Below are 20,000 nucleotides of genomic sequence, written 5' to 3' on the forward strand. Positions count from 1 at the left end.
TATGTTTATATAAAATATATGTACATTATATATACATACATAAATAGTATATATACACATATATATATACACACACATATATATATATATATATATATATATATATATATATATATATATATATATATATATATATATGTGTGTGTGTGTGTGTGTGTGTGTGTGTACACAAATATATAATTATATAAACATAAACATGCGTGAATATGTATACGTATATATATTATATATACACAAAAATATAATTAAATATATAAATATAAATATATACGTATATATGTATATCTATATATATATATATGTATACAATTATATTTATAAATGAATATTTGTGTGTGTGTGTGTGTTTGTACGTACATCATCATTTCAAAATTCTGCTTCCACGGCGGTTGAAATTAGCTGCCAGAATTCGGACTCCTGATATCTCCAGCTCAATACCTCGAGGTTTCATCATGCTTTGGAGGTTGTCCAATATCTCTTAAGCGTTTCCTCCACATTTTTTTTTTTTTTTTTTCCTGTTTTGCTTCTTTTTAATACCTGTCACGCATGCAGAGTTCAGATGTAAGCCCAGTTTTCGAGAGGGTATGTTCTATATATATATATATATATATATATATATATATATATATATATATATATATATATATATATATATATTTGTGTATGTATATAATATTTGTATATATTTATTCATATATGCAGTTTTGTGTATTTATTCATACAGTTGTGTGTACATGCATTTTTTATGTATATGTGTTTATGTATAAACATTTCTAAGGAGTTAGTAGGAACGTTTGGGTGTATGTGTATTTATAAGAGTCGCCATGCATTTGCGCGTTTGCAAGACAGACAAAGAGAGAGAGAGAGAGAGAGAGAGAGAGAGAGAGAGAGAGAGAGAGAGAGAGAGAGAGTGTGAGAGAAATATCTTTCTGTTCCTTTGCGCACATCTGATTTCTTGTTCCGGATGAATATTGCCAAGCAGTAGTAACCCATCCTTTCCTGGAGTGAACGCATAATTACTCTTTAATTTTACTTGCATTAACCTAATTATAACTCTGGCTAAACTTACCGGCTTTAATTAGGTTTATATAACCGTCGTGTCGATCTCCCTCCCCCCGAAAGCGTCTAATAATTACCCTGACTGCTTAGAGACTCTCTCTCTCTCTCTCTCTCTCTCTCTCTCTCTCTCTCTCTCTCTCAGAATAACGGCTGATGTCCTGTTGACTTGCTATTGCGTTCCCGCGAAGTAATGCAATTCCTTATGTTAATGTACAGTGGTGGTAGTCATTGGTGTCCAGTACGCACACACACACATACACACACATGTATATATATATATTTATATATATATATATATATATATATATATATATATATTTATTTATATTTATAATATATATATATATATATATATATATATATATATATATATATATATATATAAATAAATAATAAATTTATATATATATGTATGTATGTATGTATGTATGTATGTATGTATGTATGTATGTGTATGTATGTATGTATGTATGTATGTATGTATGTATACAACGCACGCCTTTTTATCCAACATTCCTCATCCCGACGTCTTTTGTTTTATATTTCAACAACAGTATTTCAACAATACGTAAGATATTACGCTGGAAAAAGCCCCAGATATGAACAAAACCGACTGCAGTAAACTTTGCAACTTAAGAGAGGTTGTCCAGGAACCCTAAGTTATATGGGTTATAACTTGAGAGCAAAGCTTTAGGGTGAGAGGAATGCTGGAAGAAAATAAGATAGGGGGATTGGAAGGACTTAAAGCTGCACCCGCTAGTTTAAAGTATCTGAAGATGAATATGAGTTGAGGGGCGGACTGTGGAATTTGAGTGCTGTAAATCCTACACTTGAAGCGGGAGAGAAATAGTGAACTTAGATAGAAAGAGGTAAAGAGAAGTTGAACTGAAAGAGAAAAAGAGAACTATAGAGTTTAAACTGAAAGAGAAAAAGAGAACTATAGAATTTAAACTGAAAGAGAAAAGAGAACTTAAACTGAAAGAGAAAAAGAGAACTATAGAATTTAAACTGAAAGAGAAAAAGAGAACTATAGAATTTAAACTGAAAGAGAAAAAGAGAACTATAGAATTTAAACTGAAAGAGAAAAAGAGAACTATAGAATTTAAACTGAAAGAGAAAAAGAGAACTTAAATTTAAACTGAAAAAGAGAAAAGAGAATTTAAACTGAAAGAGAAAAGAGAACTAAACTAGAATTTAAACTGAAAGAATTTAAAAGAGAAAAATAGAATTTAAACTGAAAGAGAAAAAAGAGAACTATAGAATTTAAACTGAAAGAGAAAAGAGAACTTGAACAGAAAGAGATAAAGAGAACCTGAGCGGAAAGAGCTAAAGAGAACTTGAACAGAAATAGAAAAGGGAACTTGAACTGAAAGAGAAAAGAGAACTTAAACTGAAAGGGAAAAAGAGAACCTGAACTGAAAGAGAAAAGAGAACTTAAACAGAAAAAGAAAAGAGAACTTGAATTGAAAGAGTAAAAAGAGATCATAAACTGAAAGAGAAGAAGAGGCCATAAACAGAAAGAGAAAATGAGGAAAGAAACAGAAAGATAAAGTGAGAAATTAAACAGAAAAACAAAACGAGAACTTAAACAGAAAGACAAAATAGAACCTACACTGAAAGAGAAAAGAGAACCTAGAAAGAGAAAAAGAGAACTTTAACAGAAAGACAAAAGAGAACCTAAACTGAAAGATAAAGAGAGCCGAAGCTGAAAGAGAAAAAGAGAGACCATGAACAGAAAGAGAGAAAAAGAGAACTTAAACAGAAAGACAAAATGAGAACTTAAAGTGAAAGACAAAATAGAACCGAAGCTGAAAGAGAAAATGAGAAAACAGGATGAGAAAATGAGAACCTCAACAGGATGAGAAAATGAGAACCTAAACAGGATGAGAAAATGGAAAATGAGAACCTAAACAGGATGAGAAAATTAGAACCTAAACAGGATGAGAAAATGAGAACCTAAACAGGATGAGAAAATGGAAAATGAGAACCTAAACAGGATGAGAAAATGGAAAATGAGAACCTAAACAGGATGAGAAAATTAGAACCTAAACAGGATGAGAAAATGAGAACCTATAAAGGATGAGAAAATGGAAAATGAGAAACTAAACAGGATGAGAAAATGGAAAATGAGAACCTAAACAGGATGAGAAAATGAGAACCTCAACAGGATGAGAAAATGAGAACCTCAACAGGATGAGAAAATGAGAACCTAAACAGGATGAGAAAATGAGACCATAAACAGGATGAGAAAATGAGACCATAAAGGATGAGAAAATGAGAACCTAAACAGGATGAGAAAATGAGAACCTAAACAGGATGAGAAAAAGAGAACCTCAACAGAAAGAGTAAAGAGAACCGACGTTATAAGAGAAAAAGAGACAATAAACAGAAAGAGAAAATGAGAACCTTAATTGAAAAAGAATAGAGAAGTGACAATAGAAGAGTAGAGGAATAAGAGAGAAGAGGCAAAATAAGAATTCTTAATATCGGGTAATATCAGGAGTTTGAGATATGATTGAAGGCACAGTGAAAAGAGCGTAGGCACTCTTTAAGAACTCACTAGATGAGAGACCTGACCATTCTTTGATCATCATCTCTTCTGGGAAGTACAGTAGTGTTAGCAGTAGTATATTGCTGTACACGTAGGATGTGAGCTGAGATTATATATATTATATATATATATATATATATATATATATATATATATATATATATATATATATATATATATATATATAATATACATACATACATACATAAATTGTCTAACAAAGATAGTGATCATGAAACCCACATGCATGCAAAGTGCTATAATTAGACTGAATTATTTTGGCGTCAGTAATATTGACGGAGTTGTTAATGATACTCATTAATGTGCTCCCAAAGACTACTAGAGGGGAGGGGGTGGTTAGGCAAGGATGGGTGGAGAGTGGGTGGGTTGCTGGGGGGATGGGTTGCGGTGTTGGTAATTGCAATGTGGTAATCATTTAGCTGTGTGTCAATTCTCTCTCTCTCTCTCTCTCTCTCTCTCTCTCTCTCTCTCTCTCTGTTGTATTCTCCTCACATTCTTAAAATTTGTGGCTGCTGAGATATCTCATAGTATATATATATATATATATATATATATATATATATATATATATATATATATATATATATATATATATATATATATATATATATATATATACACATATATGTATATATATGTATATAAATATTTATATCTATATATCCATATTTATATATATAAACATATATATATATATATATATATATATATATATATATATATATATATATATATATATATATATATATATATATATATTTATCCTCCATTTGTATTATTATTATTATTATTATTATTATTTTTATTATTATTATTATTATTATTATTATTATTATTTATTATTATTATTATTGTAGTTACTGATTTGCATTTTTATGTTATTTCGACTAACATAATAAGAATTTATAATCATCACAGATAACCTAAGCAGCACATTAAATGAATGCCACGATTTTTTCCCAATGAGAGAGAGAGAGAGAGAGAGAGAGAGAGAGAGAGAGAGAGAGAGAGAGAGAGAGAGAGAATAGATATTACTAAATGTTCCTGTGTTAGTACCATGATAAAAGCAGTCGTGTGTCAGCTTTATTGCTCTCTCCGTTGGTGTGTGAAGCATTATTGCGTTGGCCGTAACTCATACAGGTGTCAGGAATATTTATATATATGGATATGTTTTCGGCTCTGCGCGTAAGTGGACCAGGCAGGAGGAATGAAATGTATCAGTGGAATGGGTCTTTGTAGCAATCTAATCTAATCTGTCTCTCTCTATCTTACCTCGTTTATTCATATTGGTTTCGAGTCTCTCTCTCTCTCTCGCTTATTCATATTGGTTTCTAAGCTCTCTCTCTCTCTCTCTCTCTCTCTCTCTTTCTTCTCTCTCTCTCTCTCTCTCTCTTTATCCTCTGTTTTCATATTGGTTTCTCTCTCTCTCTCTCTCTCTCTCTCTCTCTCTCTCTCTCTCTCTCTCTCTCTCTCTCTCTCTCTCGTTTATCCATATTGGTTTCTAAGCGCTCTCTCTCTCTCTCTCTCTCTCTCTCTCTCTCTCTCTCTCTCTCTCTCTCTCTCTCTCTCGTTTATCCATATTGGTTTCTAAGCTAGCTAGCTCTCTCTCTCTTGTTTATCTATATTGGTTCCTAAGCTTTCTCTCTCTCTCTCTCTCTCTCTCTCTCTCTCTCTCTCTCTCTCTCTCTCTCTCTCTCTCTCTTACCTCGTTTATCCATATTGGTTTCTAAGCTGTCTTTTCTCTCTCTCTCGTTTATCATATTGGTTCCTAAAGCTAGCTCTCTCTCTCTCTCTCTCTCTCTCTCTCTCTCTCTCTCTCTCTCTCTCTCTCTCTCTCTCTCTCTTACCTCGTTTATCCATATTGGTTTCTATGCTCTATTTCTCTCTCTCTCGTTTATCATATTGGTTCCTAAGCTCTCTCTCTCTCTCTCTCTCTCTCTCTCTCTCTCTCTCTCTCTCTCTCTCTCTCTCTCTCTCTGACTAATATTTAACCACATAGCGATGGCTTTATTGTATCCAATCTAAAGCTACTCCAGGATTATTCGGCTGATTTGCGAAGTGAAAGACTTAACAAAGTAACCAATTACGTTCCGTCCCATAGGAATATTGAGGGATCCTTTTGATCTTCTTTAAAGTACTGGTGATTGCTAATTAGGTTTTCTGTCTCTTCAGAAGAGAGAGAGAGAGAGAGAGAGAGAGAGAGAGAGAGAGAGAGAGAGAGAGAGAGAGAGAGAGAGAGAGAGATGTATTAAAAGTGTATTAAAAGTCCTTTTGTATTTGTATGAGAGAAAGAGAGAGACGTATTAAAAGTCTTTTGTATTTGTATGAGAGAGAGAGAGAGAGAGAGAGAGAGAGAGAGAGAGAGAGAGAGAGAGAGAGAGAGAGAGAGAGAGAGAGCGACGTATTAAAAGTCTTTTGCATTTTTGAGAGAGAGAGAGAGAGAGAGAGAGAGAGAGAGAGAGAGAGAGAGAGAGAGAGAGAGAGACGTATTAAAAGTCCCTTGTATTTGTATGGAGAGAGAGAGAGAGAGAGAGAGAGAGAGAGAGAGAGAGAGAGAGAATTTAAATTTCTCGTTCTTGATACTGCGAGCATAGTGTTTTTTTTTTTAATGTGGAAACTAGCAGGTAAAAACCTCAAGTCTTGACAAAAGAACTGAATTGTGAGCACTTTCTCTCTCTCTCTCTCTCTCTCTCTCTCTCTGTCTCTCTAATAGCTCTTGTGACAGCACCACATCCTAATGGATAATGAAAGAGGATCCGTCACGCCCCATCTCCACAGCATATTGAGTGTAGGGGCGTGTTCTCCATCAGGCATCGTCGCTCGAAAAATCGATACTTCTACTGAGTTCCTCTCGATGCTACTGCAGAAGCAACAGCTCGGTAGCTATATTTTAAATTCCCCTCCTGCAGATGCGGAATGCGTAACAGTTCGTCTCCCTGTTTTGAGGAAGTGGGGAACCCACCTTGTTTAAGTTTTTAGTTTTCTGTAAAAGAAAATCATTGTTCCAGCTTTGTCTGTCCGTCCGCACTTTTTTTTTGTATGCACTTTTCTCTCCGCCCTCAGATCTTAAAAACTACTGAGGCTAGAGGGCTGCAAATTGGCATGTTGATCATCCAGCCTCCAATCATCAAACATACCAAATTGCAGCCCTCTAGCCGCAGTAGTTTTTATTTTTATTTAAGGTGAAAGTTAGCCATAATCGTGCTTCTTGCAACGCTATAGGATAAGCCACCACCGGCCCGTGGTTAAAGTTTCATGGGCCCTGGTTCGTACAGCATTATACCTGAGACCAATGAAAGATAGATCGATATATATATATATATATATATATATATATATATATATATATATATATATATATATATATATATATATATATATATATATATATATATATATATATATATATATATATAGATCCTATGAATACGAGTACCTTATACACAGTGGCAAATTCCTAATTCCGATGGCTTGCTTGCCTCACTGTAAACCATTGATTTTTTTTAAACGAATTCCCATTCCCATCCCCGCCAGGGCGGATCTCGAGATGGGAAAATAAAGTTTCTACTGTACTTTTTCGTTTGTATGCTTGCAAAAATATTTAAAGAATAAATATTTTACCTAAATCTCCGGTTCCACCAATTCCCGGAAGAGCAGCGTAATATATTGTTCATAAGGTGGAATCGGGTTTAAGCTTCTCGCTAATTAGGTTTATCCGGTAATGACTGAAAAGGTCAGTTTAGTTTTTTTTATTCCAGCGAAAATAAATGCAGAACTAGATGAATAGAATAGCGCTGTATGCCCTTGTCGATGCGGGCAATACGAGTTTCTGTGTTGTACCTGAATATATATATATATATATATATATATATATATATATATATATATATATATATATATATATATATATATATATATATATATATATATATATATATATATATATATATATATATATATATGTGAGATAGTACTAATATATAATTCTCTCTCTTTATATGTGAGAGAGTACTCGTGTAATTCTCTCTCTCTCTCTCTCTCTCTCTCTCTCTCTCTCTCTCTCTCTCTCCCAGAGAAGTTAAGTGCTTAGATGGGTAATTCTACGATAAGTATTTTGTGTGTATATATGTATATATATATATATATATATATATATATATATATATATATATGTGTGTGTGTGTGTGTGTGTGTGTGTATGCGCGCGCGTGCATGCTTACACAGAAGTTTCTTTGTGTATCGCCTGCCTCCTTTTATCGCCACTCAAAAGTTAACCTGTTGCTGTTGCAACATAACGAACGAACTCTGCTTGCGTGTAATGCAGTTACCTTGTTTCTTCATTAACTCTGAGGCAACTGCAGTCACCATTAAATACTAAACGGCGCAAATGGAGGAAAAGGTTCACGCTGATTCCAATAGACTTCTCAGAACAAGTTATTTGCCTCGCAAAGATTACAGACTCTTATGGAGAAAGTGTTGGATAATGCCACTGTTAACGAGAACGAGGAATAATATAAGATTATGAATAACGGTAGGTTTCCTGAGGATTTATGTACAGGTTTTAAAAATGAAGTTTAGATGCATTTAATTTTAATAAATGGTTATTAAACAAGGCTTGCAATAGTAATTATACAGAGCAGCTGTTGCTTGTATTTCGAACGTGAAAGAGAGAGAGAGAGAGAGAGAGAGAGAGAGAGAGAGAGAGAGAGAGAGAGAGAGAGAGAGACGTATTAAAAGGCCTTTGTATTTTTGTTAGAGAGAGAGAGAGAGAGAGAGAGAGAGAGAGAGAGAGAGAGAGAGAGAGAGAGAGAGAGACAGACAGACAGTATATTAAAAGTCCTTTGTATTTGTATGAGAGAGAGAGAGAGAGAGAGAGAGAGAGAGAGAGAGAGAGAGATAGAGAGAGAGGCATTAAAAGTCCTTTGTATTTGTATGAAAGAGAGAGAGAGAGAGAGAGAGAGAGAGAGAGAGAGAGAGAGAGAGAGAGAGAGAGAGAGAGAGGTATTAAACAAGTCACAAGAGACAAGCGTGCATGCATCTGTTATCCTGCCTCATAGTTTAAAACATATTGCATTTCCAGTAATTCATCCCCGTGCCGGGAATATGGACTTGCATGCTTATGATTTATCATTCCTGTTCGTAATGGAGCAATCAGGAGTTGGTACATGGATTGTAATACATCATAGAAGTAGGTCTTTGTAGTGCAAGTCTCTCTCTCTCTCTCTCTCTCTCTCTCTCTCTCTCTCTCTCTCTCTCTCTCTCTCTTCATTTATTAATTGATTTTTTTTTATTTTTCAGTAGGTGGGATCTCTTCTTTCTTTATTTCTCTTTACTTCCTCTTATTTCTTCCTAATGAACACCATAATATTCTTTGGAAGCTTGATTTTTAAGTCCGTGGCACCTATGGTTGGCGTATTCCATAGGAATACGGTTCATCTATGGAATAATAATAATAATAATAATAATAATAATAATAATAATAATAATAATAATAATAATAATAATAATATTTCGAAGCTTGAATTTCAAGTCAATGGCCCCTGTGGGCTTGTTCCATATGAATAGGTTTCATCTACTGAATAATAATAATAATAATAATAATAATAATAATAATAATAATAATAATAATAATAATAATAAATAATAATAATAATAATAATGTCGAGAACAGGAGTATTTTTTTAGGTCCACATTCTACCATTGATATATTACTGAGGACCGTATGCAAAATAATTGATAATAATAATAATTTAATAATAATAATAATATTATCAATATCATTTCAATATCTTTCAATATCAATATCAAATCAAGATGATATCAATATCAATAATAATAATAATAATAATAATAATAATAATAATAATAATAATAATAATAATAATAATAATAATAATAATAAAGGGTATCACTGTATTTTTAGATCCAAGGTCGTTTCCAAGTGCTTTGATACTGTTGTTTCAACTTTCTGATTTCCATATTTGGAATCTTTGAATACCTTTTCAAATGAAGAAATCTTGCTAAGAAGGAGAGAGAGAGAGAGAGAGAGAGAGAGAGAGAGAGAGAGAGAGAGAGAGAGAGAGAGAGAGAGATCTTGGTTCACTTTCTTTTGATCATAAATCTTCATGAATGTCAACATATATGGAATTTCTTGACCCAGTTTGTCTCCTTGGTGACTCCAGAGATATTTTTCAATCTCTTAAGGCACCCTCATACACACACACACACACACACACACACACACATTTTATTATTATTTAGATAAATTGTTTTCCAAATCAATGTTGCCTCCTCTTTGAAGTATTATGGTAAGGCTTTTGTTAAGTTCGATTTCATAATGTTTTTTTTTGCTGTTTATTAACTTTGGATGTTGAGTAACCATCTTATTTTTCTTTAAGGAATCTTTGTCTTTTTTGAGGAACAAATTAATTAACGATTGACTAATGAACTTTTCCTAATAGCGACCCCACAATCATCTAAACTCGCTTCCGTGTAAAGTGACTCTATTTCCTAATAACAGCAGCTAAGCCTTAGGGCCAGCCCTAGGAGAGCTGTTAATCAGCTCAGTGGTCTGGTGAAACTAAGGTATACTTAACTTATGACTTGGACCGTCGACGGATGGTCTCTTGTTCGTCACTTATAAGTTGTATTTCAACAGAGATCTTTCACATTCACAATTGATTTCTGATTCCCTTTATCTGCCGAGAGAGCAACCAGATTCTCTGAACAGCAGAAGCACCGACATGCAGTAAATGCGCCTCGCTGTCGAACTTCTCGAACTTCTCAGTTCCAGAGGTCCTTTATTCCTCACACTGTTGGCCCGTGGAACTTCAGAAGTTCAAGCGAAGATGAAATGCATTACTGCCCTAATACTATTCTCCTTGCATTTAATACATTTTTATCTATTTATTAATTTATTTTATTTTTTTCTTAATGAGTGAGATCTCCTCTTTCTGTATTTCCCTTTACTTCCTCTCTCTTCTTCCTAATGAACGTCATGTTCTTTGGAAGCTTGAATTTCAAGTCAATGGCCTCTTTAGTGGACTTGTTACATATGAATAGGTTTCATCTACTGAATAATAATAATAATAATAATAATAATAATAATAATAATAATAATAATAATAATAATAATAATAAAGATGAAAATCTTAAGGAACGTATATATACGAATATCTGAGAATTTCTCACAAACATGATTTTCATGAATGCAGTTAAATGCGAAATAATCGCATTTTGCGACCAGATATTATCTTGGTATTAACAAGCACTTCTCCAGTTCGGGTATTTTCAACTTTAGCTCTTAATTAATATGCGCCATGTTGACAAAAGAGCTCTGGAAATAAAATTCAAGTTGCGCTTTTGTGAAGTTCGAAAAGCTCTCACTGTTTTACCTTGTATTTTTTTTTTTTTGTTTTCTGTAAAAGAAAACTATTGTGCCGGCTTTGTCTGTCCGTTTGCACTTTTTTCTGTCCGCACTTTTTCTGTCCGCCCTCAGATCTTAAAAATTACTGAGGCTAGAGGGCTGCAAATTGTTGTGTTGATCATCCACCCTCCAGTTAAAACATACCAAATTGCAGCCCTCTAGCCTCGTTAGTTTTTAAAATTTTATTTAAGGTTAAAGTTAAGCCTCGTTATTTTTAAAATTTTATTTAAGGTTAAAGTTAAGCCTCATTGTTTTAAAATTCATTTAATGTTCGGTTAAGCCTCATTAGTTTTTAAAATTTTATTTACGGGTTGGTGGCTTGCCTCATTAGTTTTTAAAATTTGATTTAAGGTTAAAGTTAGCCATAATCGTGCATCTGGCAACGATATAGGAAAGGCCACCACCGGGCCGTGGTCAGTGATTCATGATTCATTTCGGTGATCTCGGTATCATGAACCGCGGGTGATGAATATACCAACCACGGCCCGGTCTAGCCTGCCTATGTCGTTAAGAATCTGATGGCTAACTTTAAAAGTGCGGAAAGAAAAACTACCGAGGACAGAGGGCTGCAATTTGATGTGTTTGATGATTGGAGGGTGGATGATCAAAATACTAATTTTGTAGCCCTCGAAAGCCTCAGTAGTTTTTAAATCTATAAAAAATTAAAAGCTGCGGACAGAAAAAAGCTTAGACAGACTGTAAACTATCAAAGTTTTCTTTTACAGAAAACTAAAAAACTGAATTGTTGTAAACTACGAAAAACTTAATTGCTGTAAACTATAAAAAAATTAACTGCTGTATATTATAAAAAGCTTAGTTGCTGTAAACTATAAAAAACTTAACTGCTGTAAACTATAAAAAACTTAATTGCTGTAAACTATAAAAACTTAACTGCTGTAAACTATAAAAAATTAACTGCTGTAAACTATAACAAACTTAATTGCTGTAAACTATAAAAAACTTAACTGCTGTAAACTATAAAAAACTTAATTGCTGTAAACTATAAAAAAATTAATTGCTGTAAACTATAAAAAGCTTAATTGCTGTAAACTATAAAAAACTTAATTGCTGTAAACTATAAAAAACTTAATTGCTGTAAACTATAAAAAAATTAATTGCTGTAAACTATAAAAACTTAATTGCTCTAAACTATTGCAAATATGAAGAAAATGACAGCAATAAAGTCCGCTTTTCGTTCCTCCAAAGAACTGAATATGAACTCACTCTCTCCTATCATGTACACGCACGCTATGTACTAGGCTTGCTGATTACCCATTAAGTAAGACCCACTAATTCCAGGTTTAGCCGTTCTATCGAAAGTTTTATGAGATAAATCTCCGAGTTAATGGAGAAATCCAATACGGTCTACTCGGGAAGGATTTAGAGCACTGGTTGCATTGACAAAGCTGTTTAGTAGTCAGGGATGATGTTGCTTTTCGCAGATTAGGAGAGAGAGAGAGAGAGAGAGACTTTACTATAAGCATCTCATATATACATACATACATACTGAAAAGATTGATATGACGCATGCATGATTTTAGAAAATACAAAACCAGGTTTCTGAAGGCGTTCCGTATCGAAAAAATCCAATGGGTAATGGCTTGAAGAGACTGTCGTACACACACACACACACACACACACACAGAGAGAGAGAGAGAGAGAGAGAGAGAGAGAGAGAGAGAGAGACAGCATCATGTTGCTTTTCATACCGGCCTCATAAATCATCATAAACGTCGCCTGGTATGGAATCATCTGACCCACTTTTGTATCTCTCTCTCTCTCTCTCTCTCTCTCTCTCTCTCTCTCTCTCTCTCTCTCTCTCTCTCTCTCTCTCCGGTTCGGTTGAGGAAGAATCTGCCATAAATATCAACATCATATTTTTCTTCGTGAACTTTGGCGTCGTTTTGTATGTTTGGTGGGACCATGGAGAGAGGAGTATGAATATGGATGGAGGTTTTCTTTGAACCTTTATCTCTCCTTTTGTACATAAGAGTCCTTTGCCAGGGCTAGGAATTCTGGCGAGGCTGCGATGCCATGAGGATGCAGAAACTTTCAATGGCAGCTGCCCCGTTTTTTGGCAAATAGAAAGGTTTTGAGATGGTGATGTTTTGTTTTTAGGGTTTGTTGAATTTTTTTTTTATTGTTTTTGGTTTGTTTTGAATACTCTTTTAATATATTCCGAAGAAAATCTGTCTTAATGAGTATTATAGATTGACAAGAATCTACTGGCACACACAATTGCTGTGTACTGTATACTACACACAAACACATACACACACACACACACATATATATATATATATATATATATATATATATATATATATATATATATATATATATATATATATATATATATATATATATATATATATATATATATATATATATATATATATATATATATATATATATATATATATATATATATATATATATATACATATATATATATACATACATATATATACACACACACACATACACACATATGCCTCCGGTACATCATAAATAAGCTAATTTAATTTTCAGTAACGATGCTATCAGTAAATGAAAACTATATTTGGCTCCCAATTCCAATAATGGACGTTTCAAAGTGGAAACATTGCTTGGAAATTAAAACATTATGAAATACCGTCCAACACAGCGGTGGGAAAACGTGTACACATTTTTAAGCTTTGCACTAATTACTGCCACTCACTTAGTGTCAGTGAATTCTGATTGTTTATTTATTAGAAATTATGACTTCCTGTCATTGCGTGCTGTAGGTTGGGTGGATGAACTGGGTTGATCAACAATCATTAATATCAGTGAAGGTATTATTATTATTATTATTATTATTATTATTATTATTATTATTATTATTATTAATATTGTTATTATTATTATTATTTCCCATTAATCTGTTATTATTATTGTTACTATTATTATCATTATATTTTATTAATCTATTATTATTATTATTATTATTATTATTATTATTATTATTATTATTATTATTATTATTATTATTATTATTATTATTATTATTATTATTATTATTATTATTATTATTATTGTAGTAGTAAGAGGCGGTAAAGGGAAATACAGAAAGAAGAGATACCACTAATTAAAAAAAGATAAAAATAAATGAATAAATAGCTAGATAGATAAAAATGTATCGATACGTTTGGGTGGATGAACTGGGTTGATCAACAATGATTAATATCAGTGAAGGTATTATTATTATTATTATTATTATTATTATTATTATTATTATTTATTAAAAAATTAATAAGTAGATAAATAGATAAAAATGCATCAAAATGCAAGAATAATAGCATTAGGGTAGCAATGTATTGCATTTTCGCTTGAACGTCTGAAGTTCCAATTGCCCGACATCTTTTGAAGGGAGGATGTAGTGCTCAGAACAGATACTGATTTGATTAATTAACGTATAAAACAAGCAAAAAGAGACTAAGTTTCAATGTTCCGGAATATTTCCAAGTTAATTAAAATTCATCGCCAATTAGCTGAGTACATAATTAACTGCACCCTTGACAGATCTGTTTCAGTCGTTACGGAACAACTGTAAGTGTCCCCAATTCTCGTCATATTAGTTGACATTGTTAATGATAAAATTTGCAGTTTGATTGCAGTTTGATTGCCTCTGAAACATAAAACAAGGAATTGTTATAATAATAATAATAATAATAATAATAATAATAATAATAATAATAATAATAATAATAATAATAATTATTGACATGTATCTTAGATTAGATGAATCTTAGATTAGATCAGTTCAATTTTGTATCAGTTAGATTATGATTAAAATTCTTTTCCCTGAGAATTAATTGGTAAAGAAAAATATTAAGGAAGAAGTTATATTGCTAATTTCTTCATTCTCCTCATTAAAAGAAATTATATTAACGATCTCCTCATTAGTTTATAATGGATATAATTTTCTATTACAAAACAGAAAAATGTTTTTGGTCGCAAACTTTCTTAACTTTGTAAATTGAGGCAATGAAAAATCTGCATTGTCAAGTCATCGTAGACTCACCAAAGACTTTATTGTGCCTGCAAAGGACTGTCCTTATAACAACGACGGTGGAATAGAGCCAAGAGAGAGAGAGAGAGAGAGAGAGAGAGAGAGAGAGAGAGAGAGAGAGAGAGAGAGAGAGAAAGTCATGGAAAGAGGAAGACACACACACAGAGAGAGAGAGAGAGGGAAGTCTTGAGAGAGAGAGAGAGAGAGAGAGAGAGAGAGAGAAGAAATCATGGAAAGAGAGACAGATATACACACAGACAAAGAGAGAGAGAGAGAGAGAGAGAGAAAAGAAGTAGTCAGAGAGAGAGAGAGAGAGAGAGAGAGAGAGAGAGAGAGAGAAAGAGAGAGAGAGAAACATTCATATTCATAGACAGATATATTCCATGGCCCACAAGAGAGAGAAAGAGAGAAAGAGAGCAAAAATATGATGTATATATTTATGGAAGTTTCCCCTCAACCGAACTGGAACGACAACAAGAGTGTGTCAGATGATTCTATTCTGGTCGACGTTTATATTAATTTATTCGCCCTTTGTATGAAAGGCAAGGCAGAGTGTGAGAGTGTGTGTGTGAATGATCTTTTCTCTTTCCATGACTCTCTGTCTCTCCGAGCAAATATATATATATATATATATATTATGTATGTTATATCAGATATGTACTATATTATATGTACAGTATATATACATTACATATCTATCTATCTATCTGATTCTATTATCTATCGTATTATATATAATATATATATATATATATATATATATATTATATGATATATATATATATATATGTTAGTCTATATATATATATATATATCTCTCTCTCTATATATATATATATATATATATATGTGTATATAGTGTGTGTATGTGTGATATATATCTCTCTCTCTCTCTCTCTCTCTCTCTCTCTCTCTCTCTCTCTCTCTCTCTCTCTCTCTTCCCCTTGTACGTCTCTCTTTCCAAGACCTCGTTTTTAATCCCCTCCCAAGCGATTCCCACGATACGGAACGCTTTCCAAAAGCCGGCTGTCTTGATAAACCCAGACATCATACCAGGCTTTTCACTTGGGGGCCCCAGCGGTGAAAATCTAAGAAAAAATAAAGGCAAAGAATTCAGCTCAGAATTCGGCTCTATGTTATCACCAACTGCCATCTCACACACCACAACAAATGCGAGCTTGTGAATACGTTCTAATCAACACTAACTTGGAGTTCGGAGTGCTTTCTTTTCCGGAGCAAAGCACAAGATATCTCATTAATACTTCTTTGAGCACGAGGGGACAGGGAAACCGTGTTTGGGATATAAATCTTACGAAAAAAAAAATGTGGATTATGGGCTTATGTAGGTTTGTTGAGAAGAAAATATGCTACTGCTGTTTATTCTTTATTGTGTTGGGGTCTTAGAATGCATGTATATATATATATATATATATATATATATATATATATATATATATATATATATATATATATATATATATATATATATATATATATATATATATATATATATATATATATATATATATATATATACTGTATGTATATATATATATATATATATATATATATATATATACATATTACATATTCCCACTGAATACCAGTTAGTTATCACATGCCTGGACGTGCACCCAAGTAACTACAAAAAGAAGAACAGAAAAAAATAAAGCGAATCACTTCTATATCGTCCTTTCTGCACACGTGTTAATACCTTTTACATGAGCAATACATATGTCATACCTGTACCTTTCACCTGTCACGCACTGCGCACACAGAAAAAAAAATCACACATTTAACTTCTGCATTAAACCAAGCCTTGCTTGCTTGAGAACACCTTGATTGATAGCCTTCGCTTGTGACTGCATTGCGCCAGAATTCGATCGCCCCCCAGGCGAGACGGTAAGGTAGGTTAGTATTTACTGTGGCAATAAAACTTATTATTGTCTTAATAATACGTCTGCTTGTTCGGGTGGTGAGATGTTTCATGCGCTGACTTTTCTTTGTGAAGGGGAGAAGATTGTCCCCTTTTTAGTTTTCTGTAAAAGAAAACTATTGTGCCGGCTGTGTCTGTCCGTCCGCACTTTATTCTGTCTGCACTTTTTTTTCTTGTCCTCCCTCAGATCTTAAAAAGTACTGAGGCTAGATGGCTGCAAATTGGTATGTTGATCAGCCACTATCCAATCATCAAACATACCAAATTGCAGCCCTCTAGCCTCAGTAGTTTTTATTTTTTTATTCAAGGTTAAAGTTAGCCATAATAGTGCGTCTGACAACGATAAGGACAGGATACCACCAGGCCGTATTTAAAGTTCCATGGGCCGCTGCTCATACAGCATTATACCGAGACCACCGAAAGATAGATCTATTTTCGGTTGCCTTGATTATAAGCTGTAGCGGCTGTACAGGAAACTCGATTGCGCCGAAGAAACTTAGGCGCATTTTTACTTGTTTTTTTTGTGTTTTTGTTGTATTTGTCATAAAATATTAGATCCTTTGTTGTTACATACTTTGTTGGGGAAATGGTTCTCAAAGTATTGTTTTATCTGGTCTTTATTGTAGAAGTAAATCATAAGAAAGATTGAGATGTTTTATAATTAATGAAGGCTTGCACTCTTGTGTTCATGTATTTTTTCACCACCGTTCGGGGTGAAGTTGCTGCCCCTACGTTCTTTGTTCTTCACCCCATCATCAGCTGGTGGAATGTTCCATAAATACACCCGGTAGTTGGTCAAATGTTGTGGGATGAAGTCAGGGATAAAGGTTGGTGTACATCATAGTCCCCTCACCACAAAGTATCTAATTCACTCCTGAAGTCAACAGGAAACGGTGTCCAACGTTTTTCTCACTGTGGGATTGATCTCGGTCCTCTTTCTGGTTGAATGACATATATATATATATATATATATATATATATATATATATATATATATATATATATATATATATATATATATAGTATATATATATGTGTGTGTGTGTATATAATATATATGTATATTTATATATGTATGTATGTATGTATATATATATATGTATATGTATATATATATATATATATATATATATATATATATATATATATATATATATATATATATATATATATATATATATATATATATATATATATATATATATATATATATATATATATATATATATATATATATATATATATATATATATATATATATACATATATATATATATGTGTGTGTGCGTGCGCGTGTGATTTGCTTGTTCGAGTACGCCAGTGCTTTTATATACCTATACGTATTATTATAACAGTCATAATATCGGATGCTGACGCAATTCTTCAGAGGTTTACTGCCGTCTAATGCATTAGCCGGATTAGTCATGATGATGATAATGATGATGATGATGCAACTCTCTGCATTATCATAATTAACATTCGTTTATTACTCGGCTCCTTTGTTCCACTGCTGCGAGGGAGGATTCCGCTTTGATATCTCTCTGTCTCGAGAAGACAGAGTTATGCGGTTTGAATTCCCCGCAGACTCGGCGATGGAAATAAAAATGATTCGGTTCGGCAGCTCGTGAGTCGAGACGTTGTTCCACTTTTAATAGACTTGTCTTAAAATACCCTCAGTGTTAGCGGTGACGCGGAGATAGGTATAGATTGGTTGATAGATTGATGAGTGGTTGTTTAAACTCCAAAACCGTCAAGTAGAAGAGAACGTAATATTTTACACTTATGTTTTTTACACATCTTAGTTTATCGTTTTTAGTTTTCTGTAAAAGAAAACTGTTGTGCCGGGTTTGTCTGTCCGTCCGCACTTATTTCTGTCCGCAGTTTTTCTGTCCGCACTTATTTCTGTCCGCAGTTTTTCTGTCGCAGTTTTTTTCTGCAGTTTTTCCGCAGTTTTTTTGTCCGCACTTTTTCTGTTTTTTTTCCGCGTTTTTTCTGTCCGCACTTTTTTCTGCCTGCAGTTTTTTTTGTCCGCTTTTTTCCTTTTTTTCTGTGCGAACAGTTTTTTTCCGCACTTTTTCTGTCCGCAGTTTTTCTGTCCGCACGTTTTCTGTCCGCACTTTTCTGTCCGCTCTCAGATCTTAAAAACCACTGAGGTTAGAGGGCTGCAAATTGGTATGGTGATCATCCACCCTTCAACCATCAAACATACCAAATTGCAGCCCTCTAGCCTCTGTAGTTTTTATTTTATTTAAGGTTAAAGTTAGCCACAATCATGCATCTGGCAGCGATATAGGAAAGGCCACCACCGGACCGTGGTTAAAGTTTAATGGGCCGCGGCTCATACATCATTACACCGAGGCCATTTCGAAATGCGCTAATGATGATGTGATGATGATGATGATGATGATGATGATGATAAGGCACTACCGATTCCATCTCTTTCTTTGGCCTTTGAGAGAGAGAGAGAGAGAGAGAGAGAGAGAGAGAGAGAGAGAGAGAGAGGTGGCCTTAATGCCCAGATGAGTCAGGCTCCGTAAATTCTCCCAAACTTCATACAAAATTCCGTGTTAATATTTAAACTTTTTGTAAGGCCGCAGAGTTTACACGACGAATTATATTCCGCGAAGCAAAGTTTCGAAATTCAAGCTCCGATAATTGTCGGCGGTTATGAAAACGGATGAAAAATGGGAATCGAGGAAGAGGAAAACAAGGGGAGAGAGAGAGAGAGAGAGAGAGAGAGAGAGAGAAATCCTCCCAGAACTTCATACAAAATTCCGTATTATATATTTAAATATTTGTAATATATATATATTTATATATATATATATATTAGAGAGAGAAGAGAGAGAGAAGAGAGATAATTGAGAGAGAGTTATGAAACACAAACATAAACAGACAGACAGACAAACAAACAAGAGAGAGAGAGAGAGAGAGAGAGAGAGAGAGAGAGAGAGAGAGTTTAGGAATTAGCAGA

The 20,000-nt window shown here is 33.4% G+C and overlaps 1 protein-coding gene across 1 annotated transcript in view; it reads left to right on the forward strand.

The window, feature by feature from the left end:
- The first annotated feature begins 6,368 nt into the window (after positions 1 to 6,368).
- LOC136846918 (uncharacterized) overlaps positions 6,369 to 20,000 on the forward strand; it is a 22,945-nt gene continuing 9,313 nt past the window's right edge. The window contains exon 1 of the mRNA XM_067118171.1: positions 6,369 to 6,510. Coding sequence (XP_066974272.1) covers positions 6,369 to 6,510 — 142 coding nt within the window. The remainder of the gene's footprint in view (positions 6,511 to 20,000) is intronic.

This window comes from Macrobrachium rosenbergii, chromosome 16 (genome assembly GCF_040412425.1).
Source record: "Macrobrachium rosenbergii isolate ZJJX-2024 chromosome 16, ASM4041242v1, whole genome shotgun sequence".
Taxonomy (NCBI): domain Eukaryota; kingdom Metazoa; phylum Arthropoda; class Malacostraca; order Decapoda; family Palaemonidae; genus Macrobrachium; species Macrobrachium rosenbergii.